This window comes from Pangasianodon hypophthalmus, chromosome 20, assembly GCF_027358585.1.
Source record: "Pangasianodon hypophthalmus isolate fPanHyp1 chromosome 20, fPanHyp1.pri, whole genome shotgun sequence".
NCBI lineage: Eukaryota > Metazoa > Chordata > Actinopteri > Siluriformes > Pangasiidae > Pangasianodon > Pangasianodon hypophthalmus.
The window spans coordinates 1829670-1853566 of record NC_069729.1 but is presented as its reverse complement, the minus strand read 5'-3'; the positions used below and the strand labels follow the sequence as shown (position 1 = coordinate 1853566).

Here is a 23897-nt window from a genome sequence, read left to right as displayed (position 1 = left end):
GACTTTTCTTCAGTATGGAGACACATGACTGGCTGTGTGATGTCACGTGGGTATAAGATGTCATGGTGGTCCACCACAATTCATTTTCCTTCAAAATGCTCTCCAATAAACAGATGCAGATATCCAGAGTATTTATACATCCAATATCATAATAATATGTTAAACGGTGATAAAATGTGGCAGACATTGTAATTTTTTTATACCAGCAGTGGAGTAAATCTAAGACGAGACCTGAAGTAAAAGCTCAGCCTCTGGATCACAGTATTCCACAGTGACAGAAGGACCGGGTCACACGGCTTTTCTTTATTACACTGTGCTGCACTAAGTCGTTGCTTGTAAGGATCATGAGTCGTGTTGTGTAATTGTGAGAGTCGTGAGGCTCAGACAGCGCGGTATGTAGGACCCTGTCGCCTCAGGGGACGCGCTGCTATGATTCAGCGTGACACGCCAAGCTAAAGCACACGAGGTGAATCACGACGAGGTGAGCAACAGCACCACCTCAGCCTCGCTTTCTTATTCTCTACAAAACTAAATATCACTAATGCTGCTATTAATTCTCACAGGTCGCTTACCAAAACACTAAAATACCATCAGCTTTAAAAATGCATCTTTCCAGTCCATGGTTTCATATCTTCTCTCCGTGACCAGACCCCCACCCTCGTTCTGCATAATTCAACACTCCTAAATGCCAAGGAAGATCTCCCGGCTTTTACTGCTTAAAGACACAGCGTGAAGTTTCCATCTGTGCGAGTAGCATCACTCAATCAGCCTTCCTGCATGGAGGTCACGAAATTAAACTCTTGCTCATACGCTGTATTTAATATATCTACAAATCGAGTGAATGAAGCTGATTGATATGTGACTCAGTGTTCTATATCCAGATTTCTCTAAAGCTGCCTTGTGACAAGTGTTAAATCACCACAGAAATAAAATCGCAATGAATAATTAAAAAATTTACCCTACGGCCGTCTAAATAGGGCTCGATCATCTCATTATTCATGTTCTGTATCGCTTTTTTTTTAAAATCAAGACCTTCAAAGTGTATTATTGTAAATTTATACTGCAGAATGCTTTTTCTACTTTCCATCAAGATTTCTTACACGGAATTAAACTTGAGCCTTGGATTTTTTTCACTTCTTTTAAAAAAGCATGTACATCAGCATGCTCTTTCTTTCATTGCAGTGTTAAGTGGGAGATTATCACTCGAGTGGGGGAAGTGTTATAGTATTATGCTGTGACTCTGAAAGTGAGTTTCTTCACAATTAGGGAAATGTTTACCCTTAAAAAAACCTTCAAATGCCACTTGGTCTCTAATTAAATCTTTTTATAATTTGTTTTTGCAAACTTAAAATCATATCAAAAGCTGCTCCGATTACACGACCTTGCGAGTTAGAGATTTCTTAATGAATTTGAGGGAAGCAAACATGCCGTCTGTCACCGTTTAGAGCAAATCACACACAACACCTTTAACCTGAAGAATTAGCATGGTGATACCTTCTAGATTACGCTAGCTGGCACGGATACACGTCTCCCAGACGGCCAGCTTGTGGAACACCGAATGCTAAAGGTCAGCTGGAAAATTAAATCCCACAATCCATGTGTATTCCTAATAAAAACAGCATTAGCAGGGGCTTATGGCCTACTCGCAGGCAGGAGAACTGAACCCGGCTCCGGCGGCTACGCTACCTTCATGACAAACAAGCGATGGGGCCAAAGCCAAGACACTGGACGTATTAAAAAAAGTGTGGGGTTTTTGCAGGAGGTCACATGTTCTCACGCTACCCTGAGCCTGCTCCAAAAAATTAGAGACTGTGAGTCACTTTGGGTAAAAGGTAAATGTAGATGTACCTTATTTATGAGCCTTCACTCATAAAAACTGTCCCGGGTTTTTAACTGATTGGGGTTTTGGCCAATATCTGTGAAACTAGGAGAGCAAGGAGATTGCATCAGGACGAACCTAAAAGTTAATCATTTATTCAGACAACTGATAGCAGCTGTACATTTTCTCCCGAAACCTCTAAAAGTTTCTGAACAGGCAGCTTCTTCTAGAAAAGATGTGGAACAACTCCTGCTCGTTCTGCCCAGTAAAGGCCAAGAGCTACACGATTACAAAATCAAGATGTGTGAGTGTAAAAATATAATAGTTGTAGAAGCTTGTACTGGTTTAACTTTAAAGTTTCAGGATGTATTTTATTGTCCAAAGAAAAATCCTTCATAGATGAAAAACAGACACAAAATGATCGATACATAATTGATATCAATAAGAGATTTAAACTGTAAGGAGTATATAAAATCGCAGTAACTCATCGACAATTATATGATTTGAAGCACCCGAGTTTCACATTAGTGAGTCTCCTTATACGTAAATTTACAGAAACATTTTTTTCCTAAATGGATTTTCATGAACATCAAACTTCCTGTGTAAACGCTCCTGCGAACGGTTTGCAAACAAATTTGTTCATATCCTGATGAGGCCATTATGGCCACTTGGAGCTCGATTTTTAGTGATTTTTATATAAAGACAATACCTTAAAAATACATACTATTCTAATATAATCACTGTTAGTGACATTGTTAAGCTTTTAAGTCACTAAAAACCTTTAAATAAGGCTGTAGCTAAGCGATGTGACTCAGGACCAGCTGTATGAGTGTTTGCAATTATATAACCTCTTCATCATAATCCCTCTGCTATGCATCGAGCATTTTCTCGTGACATTATAATAACACAGCAGATTATATTACACACACACACACACACACACACACACACACACAGAGAGAACTGCTCCTTTAAAGCGTGCCCCCAGCATGACACCGAGACCGCTTCATCAGCCTGCAGTAACATGTAATTGCTTTGTTTTACCAGCACAGTGACAGAGTTATTAAAATATTTATGCAAGCACTCTACTATTCACTTGCTAGAACAAATATTAAACAAAGTGATCCAGTCTCACACGGTTTAAAACGAAATCACTGTGCTGTGCAGCGTTAAATGCTCTGGAGAGATAATAAATGCTAAGTATATTATGTATCATTATCTAAAGCTGTGTGTGAAGGTTTAAGATATTAGAGTTGCGCATGAGAGCGTATCCATAAGCGCCTGGTAAATTGCTGTGACCTAATCTGTGTGATGGATGAGTTGTTTTTCTTTTCATTCATCATCCAAACATCCGTACATATAGATTCCACAGCTCACCCACTGAGCAGTAACTCACAGAAACATGACGATGCCGGTGTTCGCCATGGCGTACGCCAATCCCAGAATTCCACTCCCCATGATGGCGTTTCCCAGGTTGAAGACTGACATCCCAAACGAAGTCTTTCCTTCAAACTGATCAAAAAAATAACAACAAAACAAGAACAAACAAAAAAAGCACTCACAAATATACTCTATATAGAGCACACATCGTGTTGTGTGGTTATGGGAAAATAATCAACAACAAGGTGGTGTGATGAAGCGAAGTTACTGTGACCACAGCAAAATTGATCAGTTGCCTACAACAGCACGTCCCAAATGTTTTATTTCTCTTATACCACAGCATTTTGCCAATGATTACCATTTTAAGTTAATTAAAGAATGATATGACATAGTTTTTTTTATCTCCTTATAGTTACATTTAATGTTGTGGAATGTCCATAAGACAAGTTAGTTCCTCTTCTCACCTACATTATAGCAGTTCTCTTTTTTTCTCTTTCTTAATGTTAAGAAGACTCCTTACAGTTTTATCTCTGACCGTTACAAAGCGCTGACACTGGAGACTCCTTCCATAAATATTAAATAAACATCTCCTTACACAAAATTTCACCGTATGTGGAGCATCTGCCATATGAGTCCCTGTGAATGAGTTGTTACTATAGAAACAATAATGTATTAGAAGGAGTGCATTAATATAAACCTGTGATTTTACAGCTGCTCTTATAGAAAATTAATCAACACCATCTGACCAATCAGAATCCAGAATTCAACAGCGCTGTGGTATAAGATGTGTTAGTAAATATGAACATGATTAAATCTTAGTGACAGGTGGCTGAAATTGAGCTAAACTAAAGCAATAAAGAAACTTACGTCTGTGAATCGCGGCGGTTTCTTATCGTCGCCGTTAGAGAGGAACTCTGAACTCTCGGCCGTGGTGCCTTCAGTGTCTCTTGTAGCTCTGCTGTGACTGAAAGCACACACAACAATTAATCACCTCATGGCCCACATTTACTATATAATATCAATGTGTATCTATATATATATATATTGTGTGTGTGTGTGTGTGTGTGTATGAATTACATCACAACAGGCTATTAACATTTGTATCAAAATACTGCAGAAAGCCATTTTCATGTAGCGCTACTGAATTTTTTTATAAGAGCTAAATATTGGAATAGATATCAGGTATTGCAATACTGTCTTCATGGAAATAAATAAATAAATAAATACGTAAATAGATAGATAGATAGATAGATAGATAGATAGATAGACCTTTAATACAATCAAGAGTCATTTTTCCACTGCAGTTAAATTCATCAGGCCCAAAGTGATGTCATACTTAATCTGCCTGATTTGCGTCCACTGTAGTTTAATATTTTTTTAATTAAGTTGTAAGAAATGCGTTATCTCTATCTTCTGTTCCACAAGCTTTATATCTGACTACTCACCTGAGAGTAAAAACCTAACCTTTTTTTTCCCCAGTAATCTCTAACTCCTGACAGTTCAGATCTCTGTATCATTAATACTGCCCTCTCCTTCTCAGTCAGGATGTTATGGCTAACAAATAATGAAACAGTGGAATTATTTGAGTGTTACTGCTGCCTTATACAGACAACCGGCTCATCTAATATGTGCACTTCCCTAATAGATATAAATGTGTATGAGAAACTGACAATCACAGACCCCTAGAATTAGACAGGTCACAACACTACGTTCATGTTTACAGACTGAATAATAAGTGGCTTTTGACTGAAGAAATTACACACTACACTGCAAGAAGAGAACAAACACAAAGCTAATCTCCTTAGCGGTACATACCTGGAGTTTTCTGTACTATTAGGCACGAGTTCCCTACAAGGCAGAGCATTGAATGAAGATTCAGCATCCATGATAGCACAGAAAAGGAAAAATACACACACATGCACAGAAACCCTTAGCAAATAAAACAACACATCATGTTTTTCTAGAACATGGAAATCCAGTGTATGTGCGTAAAACACGTTTTTTTTTTTTTTGTTGTTTTCTTCAGTCCGTGTAAACCTGTGCATGCTGGGATGGGGCCAAGGGTTAGGAGTAGTGTTTGGACAAGGACTTACAGCTGCTTTGAACATTTAGCAATGTAGCAATCATACATACACACTCGTCCTGCTCACACACACACACACACACACACACACAAACTCTCACGCACATGCACTTGTTTTGACCCATTAACAAAATGCATGACGCTTGTGCTTAGCGAGTGATTTTTCTCCGATCCATGACGTGCGATAAGACGTTGATGACTATCTGCAAGATGCATATTGGGTTTCACCTCATTCAGACGGCACGGCTGCAGAAGGTACGGCCGGCTGTAAGACACCACAAACACACAGCTTCCGTTCACACGCATCCAGAAAACGACACGTCACCCGAAAGTGTTATAACTATAACAGATGCTAACTCTTCTTCTTCCTGCTTTGTTTGTTTGGATTTCATACCTTGAATAATGTCTAAAAGTTCTTTATTCTGCCAACTTGTTAAAAAAGTGGCCTTTGTCATGGGTGTATTAAGACGGCGAGATGTCAGAAAGTCCTGCACGTAAATTAAACACAGCTCCAAGAGCTAATTAATAAACTGTACTACTTATACCTCTCTGAAACTCTTCCACACAAATAAGGATTGGTGTGAAATATTTAACAAAAAGTTATATTACTCTGAGGAAATGTGGTGTGCTAAATTCAGACAGACCTACATTATCTGTAGGATTCTGATATCGCATACTAAAAAGTGGCTCATATGGCTAATAAAGGAATATTAAACATTTTTTATATTGTATATACAGTAAAAGTAATTTCTGAAAAGCTCAGCATTAGCAAAGACAGGAGCGAAGACTTCCTCCATCTGTACACACACAGTGTATGATCGCGTTCACTCACTGAGCCGTGTCGTCTGATTGGGATTTGATCGAGGTAGGCGTGGCCGTCGTCTCGGCTCCTTCTTCATGCCCTTTCCCATTAGGAAGTGCGTTCATCTCGGCCGGCGCCGGATCCATGACTTGGACAATGGGGATTTATTCCAGAAGCTACAGACGGCCTTCAGCAGCGATTCCCCCAATGATTCCCAGCTCGTCTGAGATCTCTGCAGGGAAGAGTGGATATACATCATTAAAAAAAATCACAACTCTGAGACAAGCGGTTTCAGATAATGACCTCGAGCAAATCTGTCACTGAGTGTGACACGAACGCTGGACGTGACGTTTCTTTATTTCATGCCTCAGGAGATTTACATCACTCTAAATCAGGGATTAGAAATGTTACAGGGAACATACACAAGTGTTTAATTGGTTAATGATATAATATATATAATCTTTATAGATATTTCTATAAAGAAAATATAGAAAGTATAGAAAGAATTTTTTTCTTTTTAAATGCAGTATTTGGTTTAATTTATAACTTAAGCTTCCTATAAGCAGAGTTATATCATATATAAGAAAGTTATTAAAGAGGGACATGTGGAACGCTGAAATGTAAAAACATAATTTCTGTTCAGAGTGTGTTACGCCACCATGTGACGTATCACGAGCCGCAGTTCGAGAAGATGCAACGTCTCAGAGGAAGCATGTGATATAACCGGGTAGGTGCCATATGATGGGAGACCTAACTTTTTCGTAAGAATTTGCCAAGACTAAATTACGAAGAAAATACGAGAAAAAAATTCATACATAAAGTGGTATTTTACCCTCAGACCCTCAAACTCCAGACAAAAATATAGACATTGCTAGCTTCCTTCATGTCAACATCATCATATTTTAGTTCATAAAAGGGTTAAAATGCATCAAAAAACAAACTGAAGTGTAGTGACAAATTTTATTTAATCGAAGGTCAAGGAATGGACAGTCATCTGTAATTTTTTTTTATTTCGTTACTAGGCCTGATTTTAGGGATCAGCAGACAGAAATGAGGAATTTAACACAGCAGCCTGTCTTTAAAAATGGGTTTTATTGCAAAACAATTGAAATGACGATATTTAAATACACTAATCTGCAGTAAGATGTTTCTATTTCTGCTCAGTGCAGAAGAACCTGTTCACCCTGAGACGGAGTAAATGACTGCGCGGCATGTTAAAGAAGTTTAACCCTGATCTCAGAGCTCTAAGCTGTGGATTTGAAAGCCTGTCTGATCGGTTGTTTTTCTTCCTGCTGTCTCTATGGCTGGTTTTTGTATTTTCCTGTCTCCTGCATCTCGGACCCCTGCGGATGTCTAAGGAGGAACCTGCTGGAGGTCCGAGCGGCTGTGAAAGACGCCGTGTGTGAAAGTGGCGTGCATTTCCTGTTAACCCCCTCCACCGTCCCCAACCCCCCCAAATCCCCGGTACTCTTGACCCCAGTATAAAGTGCCAGAGCTCCATATTCCCACCAGCGTAAACAGAGAAGGCGTGCTGAGGAGAACCAGCCAGGACCAGCTCAGATCCAGTTCTAACCCGTTTTTTTTCTCTTCCTCTTTTCTTTAATTAGGGAGAAGCTTAACATAACAGGCGTGCTCTCTCCATGCTCAGAGCTATTAGCTGGCATCGACGAGTGCCCCTCAACAAGCGCCCCCCGCCCCCTCAAATCTCCCCTCTCTCCTGCTTTTCCTTCCTTTCCTTTCACTCATCATTATTTGACTCTATTTATATATGAGTTTTGCCCTCTCCATCCTAGGTGAATGCGTAGGAGGTCTGCACAGCGCTCCAGTCTCAGTAGGTTGCTCCATGCGATCCGGCTCTCATTAGGCGCCGTGCCGCTCTGGCTAAAGCCGGGCAACGTGGTCAGCCAGCAAAGCGAGATGCACACAATGCTGCGTGTTGTGCGGTTTCCTGGGAACAGCCCGGGCGAACAGTGAGCTGATTGTGCCAGGCATCGCTACAGCTCCGAGGCTTCCTCAGCTATAGGGGCACTGCAAGGGCTGAAAAGGTAATTCATCACGGACCTAATTGTACAGACTGTAAAAAGGATAAAAATCAGGCAGCGTCTGTCACGTTTTTGGACGGCGCTGGAATGAGACGGACGAGGTGCCAAAACTCATTCAGGCCTGCACTCTCATGCTGTCCTTCACCCACTGGATGAATTTCTCAGTGATGGGGCAATGAGAACGAGTGTAGACAGCCAATGAGGTCACGGCTGGAGCACTGAGACGAGGCTCTTAACAAACCGATGCTTCAGACCTTGACACGTGACATCCATCAGCTGGGTGTGAAAAACATTCTCTGGAAGCTTTTCTGATTTGGCAGGAAATGGACATGTTGTAACTATAAAAACACGCAAGCAGGAATGCTGGGTAATGACACTATTTTCCTAAAATATTTCCCCCAATTAACTCAATCTTAGGTTATTAATAGAGCTGGGCAAGATGATGATATAATACCATTATCATGATAAAGATCGCAATATACATTTCTGTGGAAATTCAGAGAAAATAGCTAAAGTTTGATTAGTTGACCTGTCTATAAAAAGAAAACTGGATGAAGATTGATTAATTGTGTGCTTTTTTTTAAAATCACATACGACTTTTGGCCAGAATAGTCTAGTAAGCCACGAAAGACAAAACTTATTCAGGCTTTTTCAGCTTGTGTTTTAAAAAAGTCAGGAAAATATTTGTGTTTGTGCTAAAAGAACGGTGTGCATGCACATTTTTGTTTAATCCAAAGTGGATTAAACCGTTTTATATAACACACCCCCTGAAACATGATGACCACACAAAGAGACTTGTATCTTTGTATTTTAAACGAAAAAGTGTGATGTATTGGTTTTTAATAAACAAAAAATGTAATCAGTGGCAAGCTGCTGTGGTATAAGAGGAATAAAACACTCTGTGTGGTGCTGTTATTGGAAAATAATCAACTTCTGGGTGGAAACAGTAACTCTGCTTCATCACTCCACCCCGTTGTTGATTATTTTCCTATAACAGCACCACATGGAGTGTTTTATTCCTTACATGTTGTTCATCTGTGTCACTACATCTGCTTTAACACACAGATAAACACACACATTCTCACACTCGCCCCCACAGTGACGTCAGCGACCGGATCCCACCGTAAACCAGGCCGGATGTGGGGACGAGTGGTTAATCTGAGCTTTGCTCCTGACAGGGCAGTTGGAGCTAAAATCTCAGGACAGGATGCTAATTTAGCTCAGTGCCGTAATCACACGGTGGGCGTCGATTAAAAAAAGCCTGTGTTTGAATTCAGAATGAACGGCTATTAGGAGCGGTGTAACTGCCACCAGCGCTGTGTTCAGGCGGGACGCGTCAAGAAAACGAGGGCAAGAGAGACAGATACGGGTCACAGAGTAGACTTTTTAGAAAGTCTATGCTAAATGTAACAGTATATATTTAAATTAACTATTTACTTCATATAGACACACACACACACACACACACACACATATATTGCTCCTGAGACCCTCAGAAAAAGTATTTGAAAATGTATTTTTAATTTGCCATGTAATTGAAAGTACTTCCTCTGTTTTGGTATTTGAACTTTTATTTTATTTTTACTTTTTTTTTGTACTTATATTTTCACTTCAACTTATATTTTATCCTGTGCATTCTAATACATTACAATTTAATTTATTATGTAACTTTAATATATAATTATATGGCACTTTGAGCTACCACATGTAAAAAAAAAAACGCTCTATAAAGAAAGTTTAATGGGTTTTTTTAATTAATTAATTTATTTTTTGGCTTGTGTGTTCAAAAGCCTTTCTCATAATCCCCAAATATCAAATCCCAGTCACTTAGTAATCCTTAACAGCACTGACACACACACACACACACACACACACACACAGGAAGAGAAAGTGAGAAAGAAAGACAGTAAGAGGCAGAAATAGACTGTGAGAGAGATTCAGCTGCACACCAGCAGTGACGTGAATTCAGCTGCAGCTGGAGGTCACTGAGATACAGCAGTGCCCTTTTTATCACGCAGATGTGTGTGTGTGTGTGTGTGTGTGTGTGTGTGTGTATAAATGCATGTCCTGCCCTTTTTTGACAACAACCTATCTTCCGACTGTGATCAAGCCAGGCCAGCTGTGTGTGTGTGTGTGTATGTGTGTGTGTGTGTGTGTGTGTGTGTGTGTGTGTGTGTGTGTTTACGGTGGAATCACATGCAAATCTTCCTCACAGCACTAATTAAACCATTCCCTCTTTCCCTTCACTCCTACTGTGCTGTGTGTGTCATCTCGTCTCCTCTCCTCTCTCATCCCTTTCCGTTCCCTTTTCCTCGCTTGTCTTCTTCCTTTCTGTTAGTATTTCACATACACACACGCACACACACACACTTATATTCAGGTCACCTTCTCAGCTACAGTCGTGAATACCAACCTCTCCCCACATACTCGCTCCTATATGAGCAGTGGACAAGTTATAAATTCATCAGCTAGGGAGTAAAATCTGCATGGTGGCACACAGTACTGTGTTGGTTTTTTTCCCAGAAGCGTAATTAACGAGGCTTAAGAATGGGTGATTAATGTCGTTTATCTGAAGAGTATGATATTATAAAAGACGAGAGATGCGCACAGGGATATAACATGAGCCGTGGAAAGGGGACGACTCGGTGCAGCCATACTCATCATCCTGCACTGATAACTTCGCTGATGTAGCAGATCATGTTTAATTCCTCACCACCACCTCAGATAACATTTCAGCCATCATCTAATCCAGACATCAAACTTTTTCAAAACTTCTTCAAACTTTTTTCCCCAGGAGTCCCACTTACCAGTTTTTTGAGAATTTGTCCCTCACAAAAAAAAAAAAAAAAAAACAGTCAAATTATGTCAAATTCTTAAGATTTATTATATTAACTGGAAACTGGAAAAAAAAATCAAATAAAACCACACGAAAATAAGTTGTATAATACAGCAGAAGGCGGGAGAGAGGAAACGCAGTGAACAGTAAGAAACATAACACAGTACATTTTCTACGTAATCATTTTACAAACCGCATGTCTGATGTCCCACATGAAACCAAGAACTGACTGCAGACCAAAGCGAACAAACCAGGTTTTAAATGTGAGACTTCTCTGGAAGCCTAATGTTTTTTTGTAAGTGAAAATTTCAGCCTGTTTCTCTTTCAGCTGAAAAGATTGCAATCTTTTATTTTACAATGAAATTTTTCCATGGCGTCCCTAATAAATATAGTTAGCTGATGTTAAATACATGCTTACTTACTGATAGTTAAGTAAGATTCTGTACAAACATGCATATTAATGAACTAAAAAAAAAAAATCTCCATTTGCTGTGACAGAAAGCGACAGTGCCGTGTCAACTCATCTTTCAAGCTGAGAACTGTCAATCATTTCAGTTTCATGCATCGATTGGTTCAGAATCAGTCGCATGTACGTATGTGGAAACCCACATCAGTCAAATCAGTCGCATGTACATATATATACATATACATATACAGTATATATATATATATATATATATATATATATATATATATATATAGATAGATAGATAGATAGATATAGATAGATAGATAGATAGATATATATAGAGAGAGAGAACAAAAAAACCCTGTTTACTCACACAATTACAGTGGAAGTCTGAGGGCAGTTTGTCAGAGAATGTTTATGAAAATTTTGTAGAAAACTTTCATCAATACTTCAGTCAAATGTGTTGAAGATGAAGCTCTGAATCTGTGTTAATTATCCTTTGGGACACTGGACTAACATTTCAGAAAAAAAACTGTGGGTCTGATGGATACAACAAAGCCTTCAGTAGAGAGCAGAGCAACACTACGTGGACAAAAACTAAACTACACTACACCGGCAGGGTTGTTTGAGGTCGCTTTTTAGAAGCAGTACAAACATCCACAAAAAAAACAAGATAAAACCAGATAATATATTCTGTTTAGGCAGAGAGAATATACAGCAGTAAATTTACACTCCAGAGTGATTTATAATCCATATTAATCTGCCTCCTGCTTCTGAAACATTTAAAGCACACAGCTCATTAAAACGATTTCACACCTGACTGGGTTCAGCTTGATTATGCCAGGTGTGTGATAAGCAGCGTATTTCTGTCTGCATACATGTGTTTGTGTGTGTGTGTGTGTGTGTGGATTGATTGTTCTTTGTTTGTGCAAATCTTCTATCCCACAGTTAGGAGCTTGAAATCTTGAGGAGCAAGTATGGAATTTATAAGCTATGATCACATGCCAGAGATTTCTGTTCAGTCTTTTAGATTTGTCTGATCGGGTTTGAGGACTTTTCCTAATCAGCGTCCAATCAGCATCAGACTTTTTTCCTCCAGGTTAATAAGGAGGTCAAGGTGGCAGACTGGAATATAGCTGAGAATTCAGTTATATCCTGTATTGTTCGTGCTACTCCTATTCACTGCGCCATGTAGCGTTGCTGAAAGGAGGAAGAATATTCCCTTTTCCCTTAGGGGTGTGCAATATGACAAAACCATCATCTCTCACCAGATGTGCAAATGTTTCGCTAATTTTTCGTACTCGTGTGTATCTTCATGTAAAATTAGTAAGCATTAGCATTCACGGCACAGCTGATTTACATTTTGTCATACCTACTCCATAAAAACTTCATAAAAGGCAAAGCTCACAGAGAGCTGAAAGTGAGAAAATGGCAGCTAAATGGTGAAAGAGCGCTTCATAAGCACGGCGTGTGCTAAATCTTCCAGTAATGTAGCTCAGCCACTGCAGCGCTTCAGCTACCATAGACACACACTAACTCCTCCTTTTATAGGGTGCCATTACTTTTGTCCTAATCGTAACATCTAGTCGTATATGTCTTAAGTTATGTATTTGTTTTGTTTTCTTTAAGGCATTATTCTTAAACTGGTGTGTAACTGAAATAAATAAGTGATTTAAACGTTACAGCGTAATCCATATATGTATAATTACAGTAAAGCTTCGACGATTATATGATTCGAAGCCGAACAGTCGAGGTTCAGGTTGGTCAGGCTTCTTATACGATAATTCACACGAATTCAGGAGCGTAACGTAGGAAACTTTCGATGTGCCAACTTTCATGAACACCACATTTCTTGTGTAAATGCTCCTGCAAACATTTTACGACTAAATTTGTTCGTATATCACACAATGCGAATTCTCTGTTGAGGAAAAACCCTGAACAAGCAGTGATATCTTTCCAAGAGATCATATTTATCCCACACACAAACACTCACACACACACTCACACACACACACTGAAAGCAGAGAGGTTTGGAGGAGAGGTAAAGAACAATTCACACATCAGCATGTCCAACACGTTCACTGCTTCTAAAAATAGCCCCAGTGCATGAGACTCGGTCACATGACGATGACGTGCAGAGACGATCTATACATCACGTACCGGAAAACTGCAAGGACACCGCGGGCCTCCATCTGTTCTTCTAGTACACGTGAAAGAGAAGGGTTTATCCAGATAAAGACGTCGGATGCTCGCCTGTCCAATCCGTAAATGCTGAACGAAGCAGCACACCGGGTCCAAAAAAGAGAGCAGCGTGCAGCCGTCGTGTTCCTGCAGCACTGAGCACTGGGGATTAGTGGCGAGGTTTGTGCTGGCAGAACTAAAAATAAGAATCTGAAGGTTGCACTGATGCATGGATCGGACAAAAGACTCTGATATAACGTAGTAATAATATGAACACTTATATCCTAGCCTAGCTTCTCCCTGGCACGCCAAATAATATAATCCTAATAATAATCAGATTTTAAAAAGGGCTATTATTTGACAAAAACTTTGTGTTATTGTTGATATATTGCAGTTTTGTGTAAGGAGATTTATGTTTATGTAAAACTTATTGAAGGAGTCTCCAGTGTCAGCGCTTTGTAACAGTCAGAGGTAAAGCTGTAATATTGTAAGGTTGTATGATGTGTCGCTCTTAAATAAATAAAAATTGTAATTGTTGGTAAATTGCTCTGGTATAAGAGGAATAAAACACTTGGGAAGGAGCTGTTATGGGAAAGTAATCAACTACAGGGTGGTAACAGTAACTCTGCTACATCACACCACCACGTAGCTGATTACTTTTCTATAGTAGCATGTCTCACAGTGTGTTATACCTTACATATTGCTCTGTTAAGTCCAAAAGTTTGTGTAAAGTTTGTGTAAAATTTATCTTAAAGTGTTTTGACATTAAAAACTGGTTAAAAATATTCATACACTTTGTTATCTATTTAAAGAAAATTAAATGTCATGTTGGAATCCTCATTTTGAAGCAAGGGTGCATATACTTTTGCACACAACTGTATAACCATTCAGGGAGTGGTGTGTGGAATCAGTCAGGGGTTATTGGATTTATTTATAGCACCCCGCTCCCAGTCTCCTCAGCCAAACAATGAGCATCACAGGTAGCAGCATTCACACAAACACACACACACACACACACACACTGCCCATGCCTCTTCAAACCCCAGCCTTGTACAGGTTAAAACATCAAGGTCAGTAGAAAGGAATAACGGAGAGTAAATGATCTCAGTGAAGGATGGATGCGAGCTGAACATGTCAGCGTTGAGTTCTGAGTTACAGCAGAAAAGCTGAAGTCAGGGCCGAGTACTCCACATGCCGATCATTTCATTGGTCGATGCATGTTAGCATATTACGGGCCGGGATGCAGTCAGCGACATGGAGAGACTAGCCAATTAAAATTCACAGAAGTCGTAAGGCAGAAGTGATAAGGAGGATTCTTGCTTTCTGTATATAATTCCAGAAATAATTCTATAATCCTAATTAAATGCATAAAATGCACAAAGATATTGAGCCAGCTCTTGCTGTGTGACATCCAGCATAGTTGTTCTTATGTTTTTGGAAAGGAGAAATCAGAAAGATGACTAACAAAATAATTAAAAAAAACAGTTACACAGGCCACGCCTCCTTCATTGGGACTGACAGACCCTGAGGCCACGCCTCCTTCCCTGAGACTTACAGTTACACAGGCCACGCCTCCTTCATTGGGAGTGACAGATCCAAAGGCCATTATGACTGTAAAAAGTAAAAATACAACTTCGAGTCTTAATATTTTGAGAAAAATGTAGTAACATAGTTTTGAGAATAAAGTTGTGATACTATGACAGATTGCACATCGGAGCAACAAAAATAATAAATTAAGAAATAAATAAATCACAAATAAAGAAATCAGGTGCATTATTATTATCATAGAACTCTTAATAGTATGACTGAGCAAGAAATTATTTAGAAGAAAGAGCCACATGACCTTGGAGGAAATTGCATCAGCTGTTGAAGGAGAAATCGCAGGCAGTGGTCACCTTCAAGGCTATCGATGGTCACGTGTGATGCAACAGCTGCGATGTAACAGTGTATAGACTCAGAATAGTCTGATCTTAAAGCCAGAACATTAGAACATTTTACGCTGAACATTAGGAAACGCTCATGCCTTCACATGCTTCTGTAAATCAGCACTGCGTTTGGGGGAAAAAAAGAGAACCAAGACGTGACTTTAGAGGGCCGAAGAACCCCGCTCATCTTTCCTCTCTCCACGCGAGCGAGAGACCTCGGCTTGTGTTCCAGTATAAAGGCAGATATTGATGTCAGGAGCGGCGCTGGTCAGGTGCCGTGCTGATGATGAAGGAGGAAAAGCCTACGGATGCTGGAACGCTCGATGAGAACAATAGCAGTGTGTGTAAACTCTCCAGCCTAACAAACGCCTCTGTGCCATTTTCGAACCCCTTCAACGCCACTCCGTGCCACTTCCCACCATCGGCCAACTCTGATCACGAGATATAAACAAAGAGCCGACCTCTCCCGTGTCCTCTGCCCCAGTGTTCACAAAGTCACACGGGTAAAGCAGGGCATCCTGGCAACAACCAATTTTGCCTGTTCAACCAATCACGGGCCGGGATGCAGTCAGCGACATGGAGAGATTAGTCAATTAAAATTCACAGAAGTCGTAAGGCAGAAGTGATAAGAAGGATTCTTTCCCTCTTCAACAATCATGTTTGATGAAACACCGTTCCACTGAGTTTCGAAATGTTAATCACACAGCAACTCATTTAAAGCGTCTCTAATTAATTAAAGTTCTCACTATAATGTACTGCCAAAGTGCTTTCTGTATATAATTCCAGAAATAATTCTATAATCCTAATTAAATGCATAAAATGCATAAAGATATTGAGCCAGCTCTTGCTGTGTGACATCCAGAATAGCTGTTCTTATGTTTTTGGAAAGGAGAAATCAGAAAGATGACTAACAAAATGAAAAAAAAAAAAAAAACAGTTACACAGGTCACGCCTCCTTCATTGGGACTGACAGACCCTGAGGACACGCCTCCTTCCCTGAGACTTACAGTTACACAGGCCACGCCTCCTTCATTGGGACTGACAGACCCTGAGGACACGCCTCCTTCCCTGAGACTTACAGTTACACAGGCCACGCCTCCTTCATTGGGACTGACAGATCCAAAGGCCACGCCTCTTTCCCTGAGACTTACAGTTACACAGGCCACGCCTCCTTCATTGGGACTGACAGGTCCATAGGCCACGCCTCCTTCATTGGAACTGACAGGTCCATAGGCCACGCCTCCTTCATTGGGACTGACAGGTCCATAGGCCACGCCTCCTTCATTGAGGAATACTTCATTGAAAAAGGAGCGCCTCATGTTTAACCGTGAGGGAACTGTGTGTTGTGCTAGCAGGAGACTTTATGCAGATTGCTTGTCTTCTGTGTACACTAATTATTACCTACAACCAGATCACACCTTGGGCAATGCGTGTAGTGCAGCAGGTGGAGGGATTCGGAACAAGTAGTGCACGCTACAGTTACAACACTGAAATGCATCAGACCACTGTGAAGTGGTTTAAGTTTAAACACAGCTACACACCTTGAGAATGTCAGTAAGGAGAAGGGTTTTTTAATCTGATCGTTGAACCTGCCGACTTGAAACTGGTTCATCCTGGCCTTCCAGGTTTGTATCAGCATTTCATATTGCATGTTTAATAATAATTAAATTTATTTCACATAATATGTGAGATCCTGATCTGTGGTTAAATATAATGACATTAAAACATTTTTAGCTTAATCTAGTTACAGTGAAACCTATATTTCCTGTTCTGCTTGCTGAACAACGAAAAAAAAAAAACACACTTTACACTTTCACAATAAATATCCCAGAACACACATCTACACCTGTGTCTTTGGCCTAATTCTGCTGAGGAGTGTGCAGAGTTCTGTCAAATACAGACCTGTACGTCCAATGTGACCTCTACACACACACACACACACACACACACACACACCGGCTTCCCTTTGCTCATGAGACTGCGGCATGCATGGCTGTGAGATTTTCCGCCACTAGGCTAAAAAAACACACACACACACGTTAGACTAGTGACTTAACTTGTGACACACTCATGGGTCTTTCCAACATGCTGGTCTTGATTCCAAAACAGACTTTGGTCACAAGTATGGCTGTAACAGCGTCATGGCTCCGTGTTTAGTCATGGCATATGATCGGACGCTATCTCACCATTGATTTTTTCCAAAATACAGATTAAAGTGCATTTCCATCTGTAACCATCTACCCGTTTATTTTTTTCCCCTTACTCCAGTGGTTTCCAGAAGTGCAATTCATCACCACAGTGCCATAAAGTGGCAAACTCACCTGAAACCTAGAAGATGTGTAGCTTTCCTTTAAACCATAGCTTTGGATCTCTCTGACTGCAGGAATCCATACTCCTACTAGAGACTATTTATAGTGTGTGAATGAAAAGACAAAATAAAAATCCTCGAGTGGGCAAAATTTCCATCCAAGCATTACCCACTGCCCACTTCATGACCCTGAGTAACCTGACTGGGGCAATACACACCACCGTGGACACACACTCACATGTTTTGCTAACAATTTGAGGAGTCCAAAAAAGTTTTATTGCTTGTAAAAATTTCAATAGTTGTAAAATGAGTTTTATTGCATAAATTAATAAAATAAATATACAAATAAATTAAATGAAAGTACAATTAAATGAAAGCACAAATTAAAGTAAAAAAAAAAAACATTCAAATATATTCCACAAATGTGTCAAAATGTATTAAATAATAATTTTAAACATGCAGAAAAATGAGCAATTCTAAATGAAATGTAAAATGTGAAACTACTTTGTATGAATTATTTCTTTTTTAAAAGTAGATCTGCATCTACTCATCCCCACCTCCAGTACGCCTCATAGGAGCTAACTTGGCTACTGGTTTTGATTATACACCATATTATTTGCCTTATATCAATCCTGTTTTTTTCTCCTGGTATCACAGGGGTGCGCATGCCTCTGTTCCTCGTTTGAGTAAATACAGCACGTCACTATGGCGGTAAGCAAAGCTGATCGACAGACAGTTCGATATATGAATGTTTAAAATGGCTCGTGATGAATGAAATGTGGAGAGTCATGACATCAGGCTAGTGGCCTTTCAGTTGTGTCATGATAACCCCGTGTCACGCGGACACAACCTCCTCCTACTGACGCCAACTAAACCCAAATATTAATTCAGCATGAAGTCTCTCTGCGTGATTATTCCAAAAAAAAAAAAAAAGGGCTTGTCAGTCCTTTTTCGAAAGAAAAACACAATCATGTTGAGGTAAATTGGAGAAAGTCAGGTTTATGTCCTTGTTTTCTGCTGAACAAACAGTTTTAAAAAAAGGTGCTGATACACATTTCATACATCCTGAATATATATCGTGTCTTTTCTTTTGTAAAATGAGAATATGGGCTCATTCGCATGGCTTGATTAACTTACAGAACTACATTAAGGCCTCAAAACACGAGTCTATATCATTATTTAGACCACAGTGCTGCTTGATTCTTAATTCTGATTGGTCAGAAGGTGTTGATTTTCTAATTTTCTATAGCAGCAGCTCTAAGTTTTCAGAGCTTGCATGTAGTTGATACATTTTTAAATGACTTTTAATTTTAGGAATTCAGTTATAAACTTAAAGGTGCAATAGGCAATATGTTTTTATTTCTGACTAGTACAAATAATGTGGAAAATTACGTAGAAAGGATTTTTAAAAAATCAGTACACTTTACATATTACATGGCTCTAGTTGAACCACCATGAGTTTTGGGGGCGGAGCTTTGTGCACACAGGTGGAAATAGGGGCAGACTCAATGAATAAAAAAAAAAATTCAAATCTAATTCAACTCTTAACCATTAGTAGAGACCTATTTTTCACACATCTTGTGTGCAATACCTTTAACTGAGAGAAAATTCATCAGCAGCAGTTCAGACATTTTTTTTTTAAAGAAATAGCTGTAATTATGAGTGGGTTCAGTGGTTATACTTTTTAATTCCTAGTTTTATAATAGTTTCCATCAAGAAGATATTCTGATATCCCACGTCCCACACTAACACCCTGCATTCCTGTTCATTTTAAACATCTTCAAAAACCAGGACGACCCAAATCCCAGTGTCACTCCCCGTTTTTTTTCTGCCAAAATAACAAACCAAGCACAGCTTTTTTCTCCTACACGGAACAACACCATAATTTCCCTTTCAATCATTCTAAACCCATGCATGGAACAATTGTTTGCTTTTCATTTCTTTTTTTTTGTCATACAAGGTATAACCTTCAGGCAGCAAATATGATACGCACTCATGAAATCTTTCACGCAATAAATCCGCATGTACTTTCACATGCTGTCGTGAAATTCAATTCAGCAAAATGAAGCTCAGACCGTCTTAAAGGCAATAAACTTGATTAAGAGGGGAAAACCCAGCAGCACCATCTATCATTAAGTATTTATTTTCATGTTTATTATTGTGAGTGGAGACAAAAATCGAAGTGTCACTATTGGAGTAAAAGTGCACTGAGACAACTGATTTAAGTGCCAGGTAACGGCAGATCAGCTAAAACTGTGACTCACACAACATTAAATCATCATTTTGTTTAACCAGGCCATGTGTCTGTGTCTCACCTGCAAGCCAGGTGAGGAAAAACAGTCACAGGTCACAGGAACAGATCTCAGTGGAGTATAAGACAAATGATGCCTTTTGTTTTCTTTTTTTGAAGGAATATTTTTATAAAAATGTATGAAACAGATTCCCATTGAGCCATATTTACAGCAGTCTCATTTTAAATTGAGTCATTTCTGTTATAGATCTGTAAGATCATTTACTCTTAGCAGCATTTAGCTAACTAACACACCTTACACACCCACAACTTTTTTTTGCTTTAACTTAGTTCAGGTATGAAATGATTTCACAACACTCACCCTTCATTTCATTAGCAGTGCAGGATAAAGCTAAAGCACAAGCTGAATTTTACTCCTAAGTGTCACATGCAACATTGAGTGTGGCGAGTTTGTTAACTGCTGGACTTCGAAAATCGGCGGGAAATTAAGTAACCAATTAAGTGGATATATACGCTATATTAAATATGACTTCCGATATCAGTCAGGTCTAATAAAGTTAATGATCATTGTGATCTTTTATACCAAAATCACATCGGGGTCAAAACATTTATGTACTCTACATTCTTTCTAAATAAAGGTGTTTTATCTCGAATTTTTTAGTCTTAAATTAATCCTTGCATCCTTACAGTCTTTAAACCGCTTTTGGTAGGCAATAACAGGAGTCGATTCACTGTAACAGGAGTCGATACACTATAAAAGGAGTCGATTCACTGTAACAGGAGTCGATTCACTGTAACAGGAGTCGATACACTATAAAAGGAGACGATACACTATAAAAGGAGTCGATACACTGTAACAGGAGTCGATTCACTGTAAAAGGAGATGATACACTATAAAAGGAGACGATACACTATAAAAGGAGGCGATACACTATAAAAGGAGTCGATACACTGTAACAGGAGTCGATACACTATAAAAGGAGACGATACACTATAAAAGGAGTCGATACACTATAAAAGGAGTCGATTCACTGTAACAGGAGTCGATACACTATAAAAGGAGTCGATTCACTGTAACAGGAGTCGATTCATTGTAACAGGAGTCGATACACTATAAAAGGAGGCGATACACTATAAAAGGAGTCGATACACTGTAACAGGAGTCGATACACTATAAAAGGAGACGATACACTATAAAAGGAGTCGATACACTATAAAAGGAGTCGATTCACTGTAACAGGAGTCGATACACTATAAAAGGAGTCGATTCACTGTAATAGGAGTCGATACACTATAACAGGAGTCGATTCACTGTAACAGGAGTCGATACACTATAAAAGGAGTCGATTCACTGTAACAGGAGTCGATACACTATAAAAGGAGTCGATTCACTGTAACAGGAGTCGATTCATTGTAACAGGAGTCGATACACTAAAAGGAGACGATACACTATAAAAGGAGTCGATACACTGTAACAGGAGTCAATACACTATAAAAGGAGTCAATACACTATAAGGAGACGATACACTATAAAAGGAGTCGATACACTATAAAAGGAGTCGATACACTGTAACAGGAGTCGATACACTATAAAAGGAGTCGATACACTGTAACAGGAGTCGATACACTATAAAAGTAGTCGATACACTATAAAAGGAGTCGATACACTGTAACAGGAGTCAATTCACTGTAACAGGAGTCGATACACTGTAACAGGAGTCAATTCACTGTAACAGGAGTCGATACACTGTAACAGGAGTCGATACACTATAACAGGAGTCAATACACTAAAAGGAGACGATACACTATAAAAGGAGTCGATACACTGTAACAGGAGTCGATACACTGTAACAGGAGTCGATACACTGTAAAAGGAGATGATACACTATAACAGGAGTCGACTCACTGTAACAGGAGTCGATTCACTGTAACAGGAGATGATACACTATAACAGGAGTCGATACACTGTAACAGGAGTCGATACACTATAAAAGGAGTCGATTCACTGTAACAGGAGTCGATTCACTGTAACAGGAGTCAATTCACTGTAACAGGAGATGATACACTATAACAGGAGTCGACTCACTGTAACAGGAGTCGATTCACTGTAACAGGAGATGATACACTATAACAGGAGTCGATACACTGTAACAGGAGTCGATACACTATAAAAGGAGTCGATTCACTGTAACAGGAGTCGATTCACTGTAACAGGAGTCGATACACTGTAACAGGAGTCAATTCACTGTAACAGGAGTCGATACACTAAAAGGAGTCGATACACTGTAACAGGAGTCGATACACTATAAAAGGAGTCGATTCACTGTAACAGGAGTCGATACACTAAAAGGAGACGATACACTATAAAAGGAGTTGATACACTGTAACAGGAGTCGATACACTGTAACAGGAGTCGATACACTATAAAAGGAGTCGATACACTATAACAGGAGTCGATTCACTGTAACAGGAGACGATTCACTGTAAAAGGAGATGATACACTATAACAGGAGTCGATACACTATAAAAGGAGATGATACACTATAAAAGGAGGCGATACACTATAAAAGGAGTCGATACACTGTAACAGGAGTCGATACACTATAAAAGTAGTCGATACACTATAAAAGGAGTCGATACACTGTAACAGGAGTCAATTCACTGTAACAGGAGTCGATACACTGTAACAGGAGTCAATTCACTGTAACAGGAGTCGATACACTGTAACAGGAGTCAATACACTATAACAGGAGTCGATACACTATAAAAGGAGTCGATACACTATAACAGGAGTCAATTCACTGTAACAGGAGATGATACACTATAACAGGAGTCGACTCACTGTAACAGGAGTCGATTCACTGTAACAGGAGATGATACACTATAACAGGAGTCAATTCACTGTAACAGGAGATGATACACTATAACAGGAGTCGACTCACTGTAACAGGAGTCGATTCACTGTAACAGGAGATGATACACTATAACAGGAGTCGATACACTGTAACAGGAGTCGATACACTATAAAAGGAGTCGATTCACTGTAACAGGAGTCGATTCACTGTAACAGGAGTCGATACACTGTAACAGGAGTCAATTCACTGTAACAGGAGTCGATACACTAAAAGGAGTCGATACACTGTAACAGGAGTCGATACACTATAAAAGGAGTCGATTCACTGTAACAGGAGTCGATACACTGTAACAGGAGTCGATACACTAAAAGGAGACGATACACTATAAAAGGAGTCGATACACTGTAACAGGAGTCGATTCACTGTAACAGGAGACGATTCACTGTAAAAGGAGATGATACACTATAACAGGAGTCGATACACTGTAACAGGAGATGATACACTACAATGAGTGTACCCTGTAACGGGTGTCAGTGACCTGTAACGGGGATCAGTAAACTGTAACGGGGTAAAATGCCCTGTAAAAGGGGACAGTGCCCTGTAACGGGGGTTGCTGGCTACTCAAAAAAATTGTGGTCGGTATAATTTGGAACTCTGTCACATGAATCTGATGCTGGATATACCAGTCGGTATAACGGAGGTCGGTAATCTTGCTGAGCAGAATCGAGGTCACACTCGTGCGCAGAAGACTCGGTAGGGAAAATAAACGACATGTGACTGAGCTATCAGTGACACCATGCCGGAATAAAGTGTTCAGCTCACTCTTACCGAGCCGAGCGATCCGTTACAACGAAGAGCTGAGACAGATCCTCACGCGCTGCTCTCTCCTCCGCTGCCCGCGTGCCTTCCTCAGTGGGTAATAAACGCAGAGCTGGTGATGCAACGCTCCGTCCTGGTCTAATCCCCTCCTGTCAGACTGTCCGATCACAAAGTGGCGGAGGGTTTT

General features: G+C 39.7%; 1 protein-coding gene across 2 annotated transcripts in view; it reads right to left on the bottom strand.

Moving 5' to 3' along the window:
- slc38a3a (solute carrier family 38 member 3a) overlaps positions 1-23897 on the bottom strand; it is a 45507-nt gene extending 21610 nt beyond the window's left edge. The window contains exons 1-5 of one of the 2 annotated variants that reach the window (XM_026935298.3): positions 23720-23897; positions 6115-6316; positions 5015-5047; positions 4067-4163; positions 3216-3331 (exon numbers count right to left, since the gene is read on the bottom strand). In XM_026935298.3, the coding sequence (XP_026791099.2) occupies positions 3216-3331; positions 4067-4163; positions 5015-5047; positions 6115-6230 (362 nt within the window). In that variant the 5' untranslated portion in view covers positions 6231-6316; positions 23720-23897. The remainder of the gene's footprint in view (positions 1-3215; positions 3332-4066; positions 4164-5014; positions 5048-6114; positions 6317-23719) is intronic. The other variant, XM_026935300.3, reaches the window with a different exon arrangement.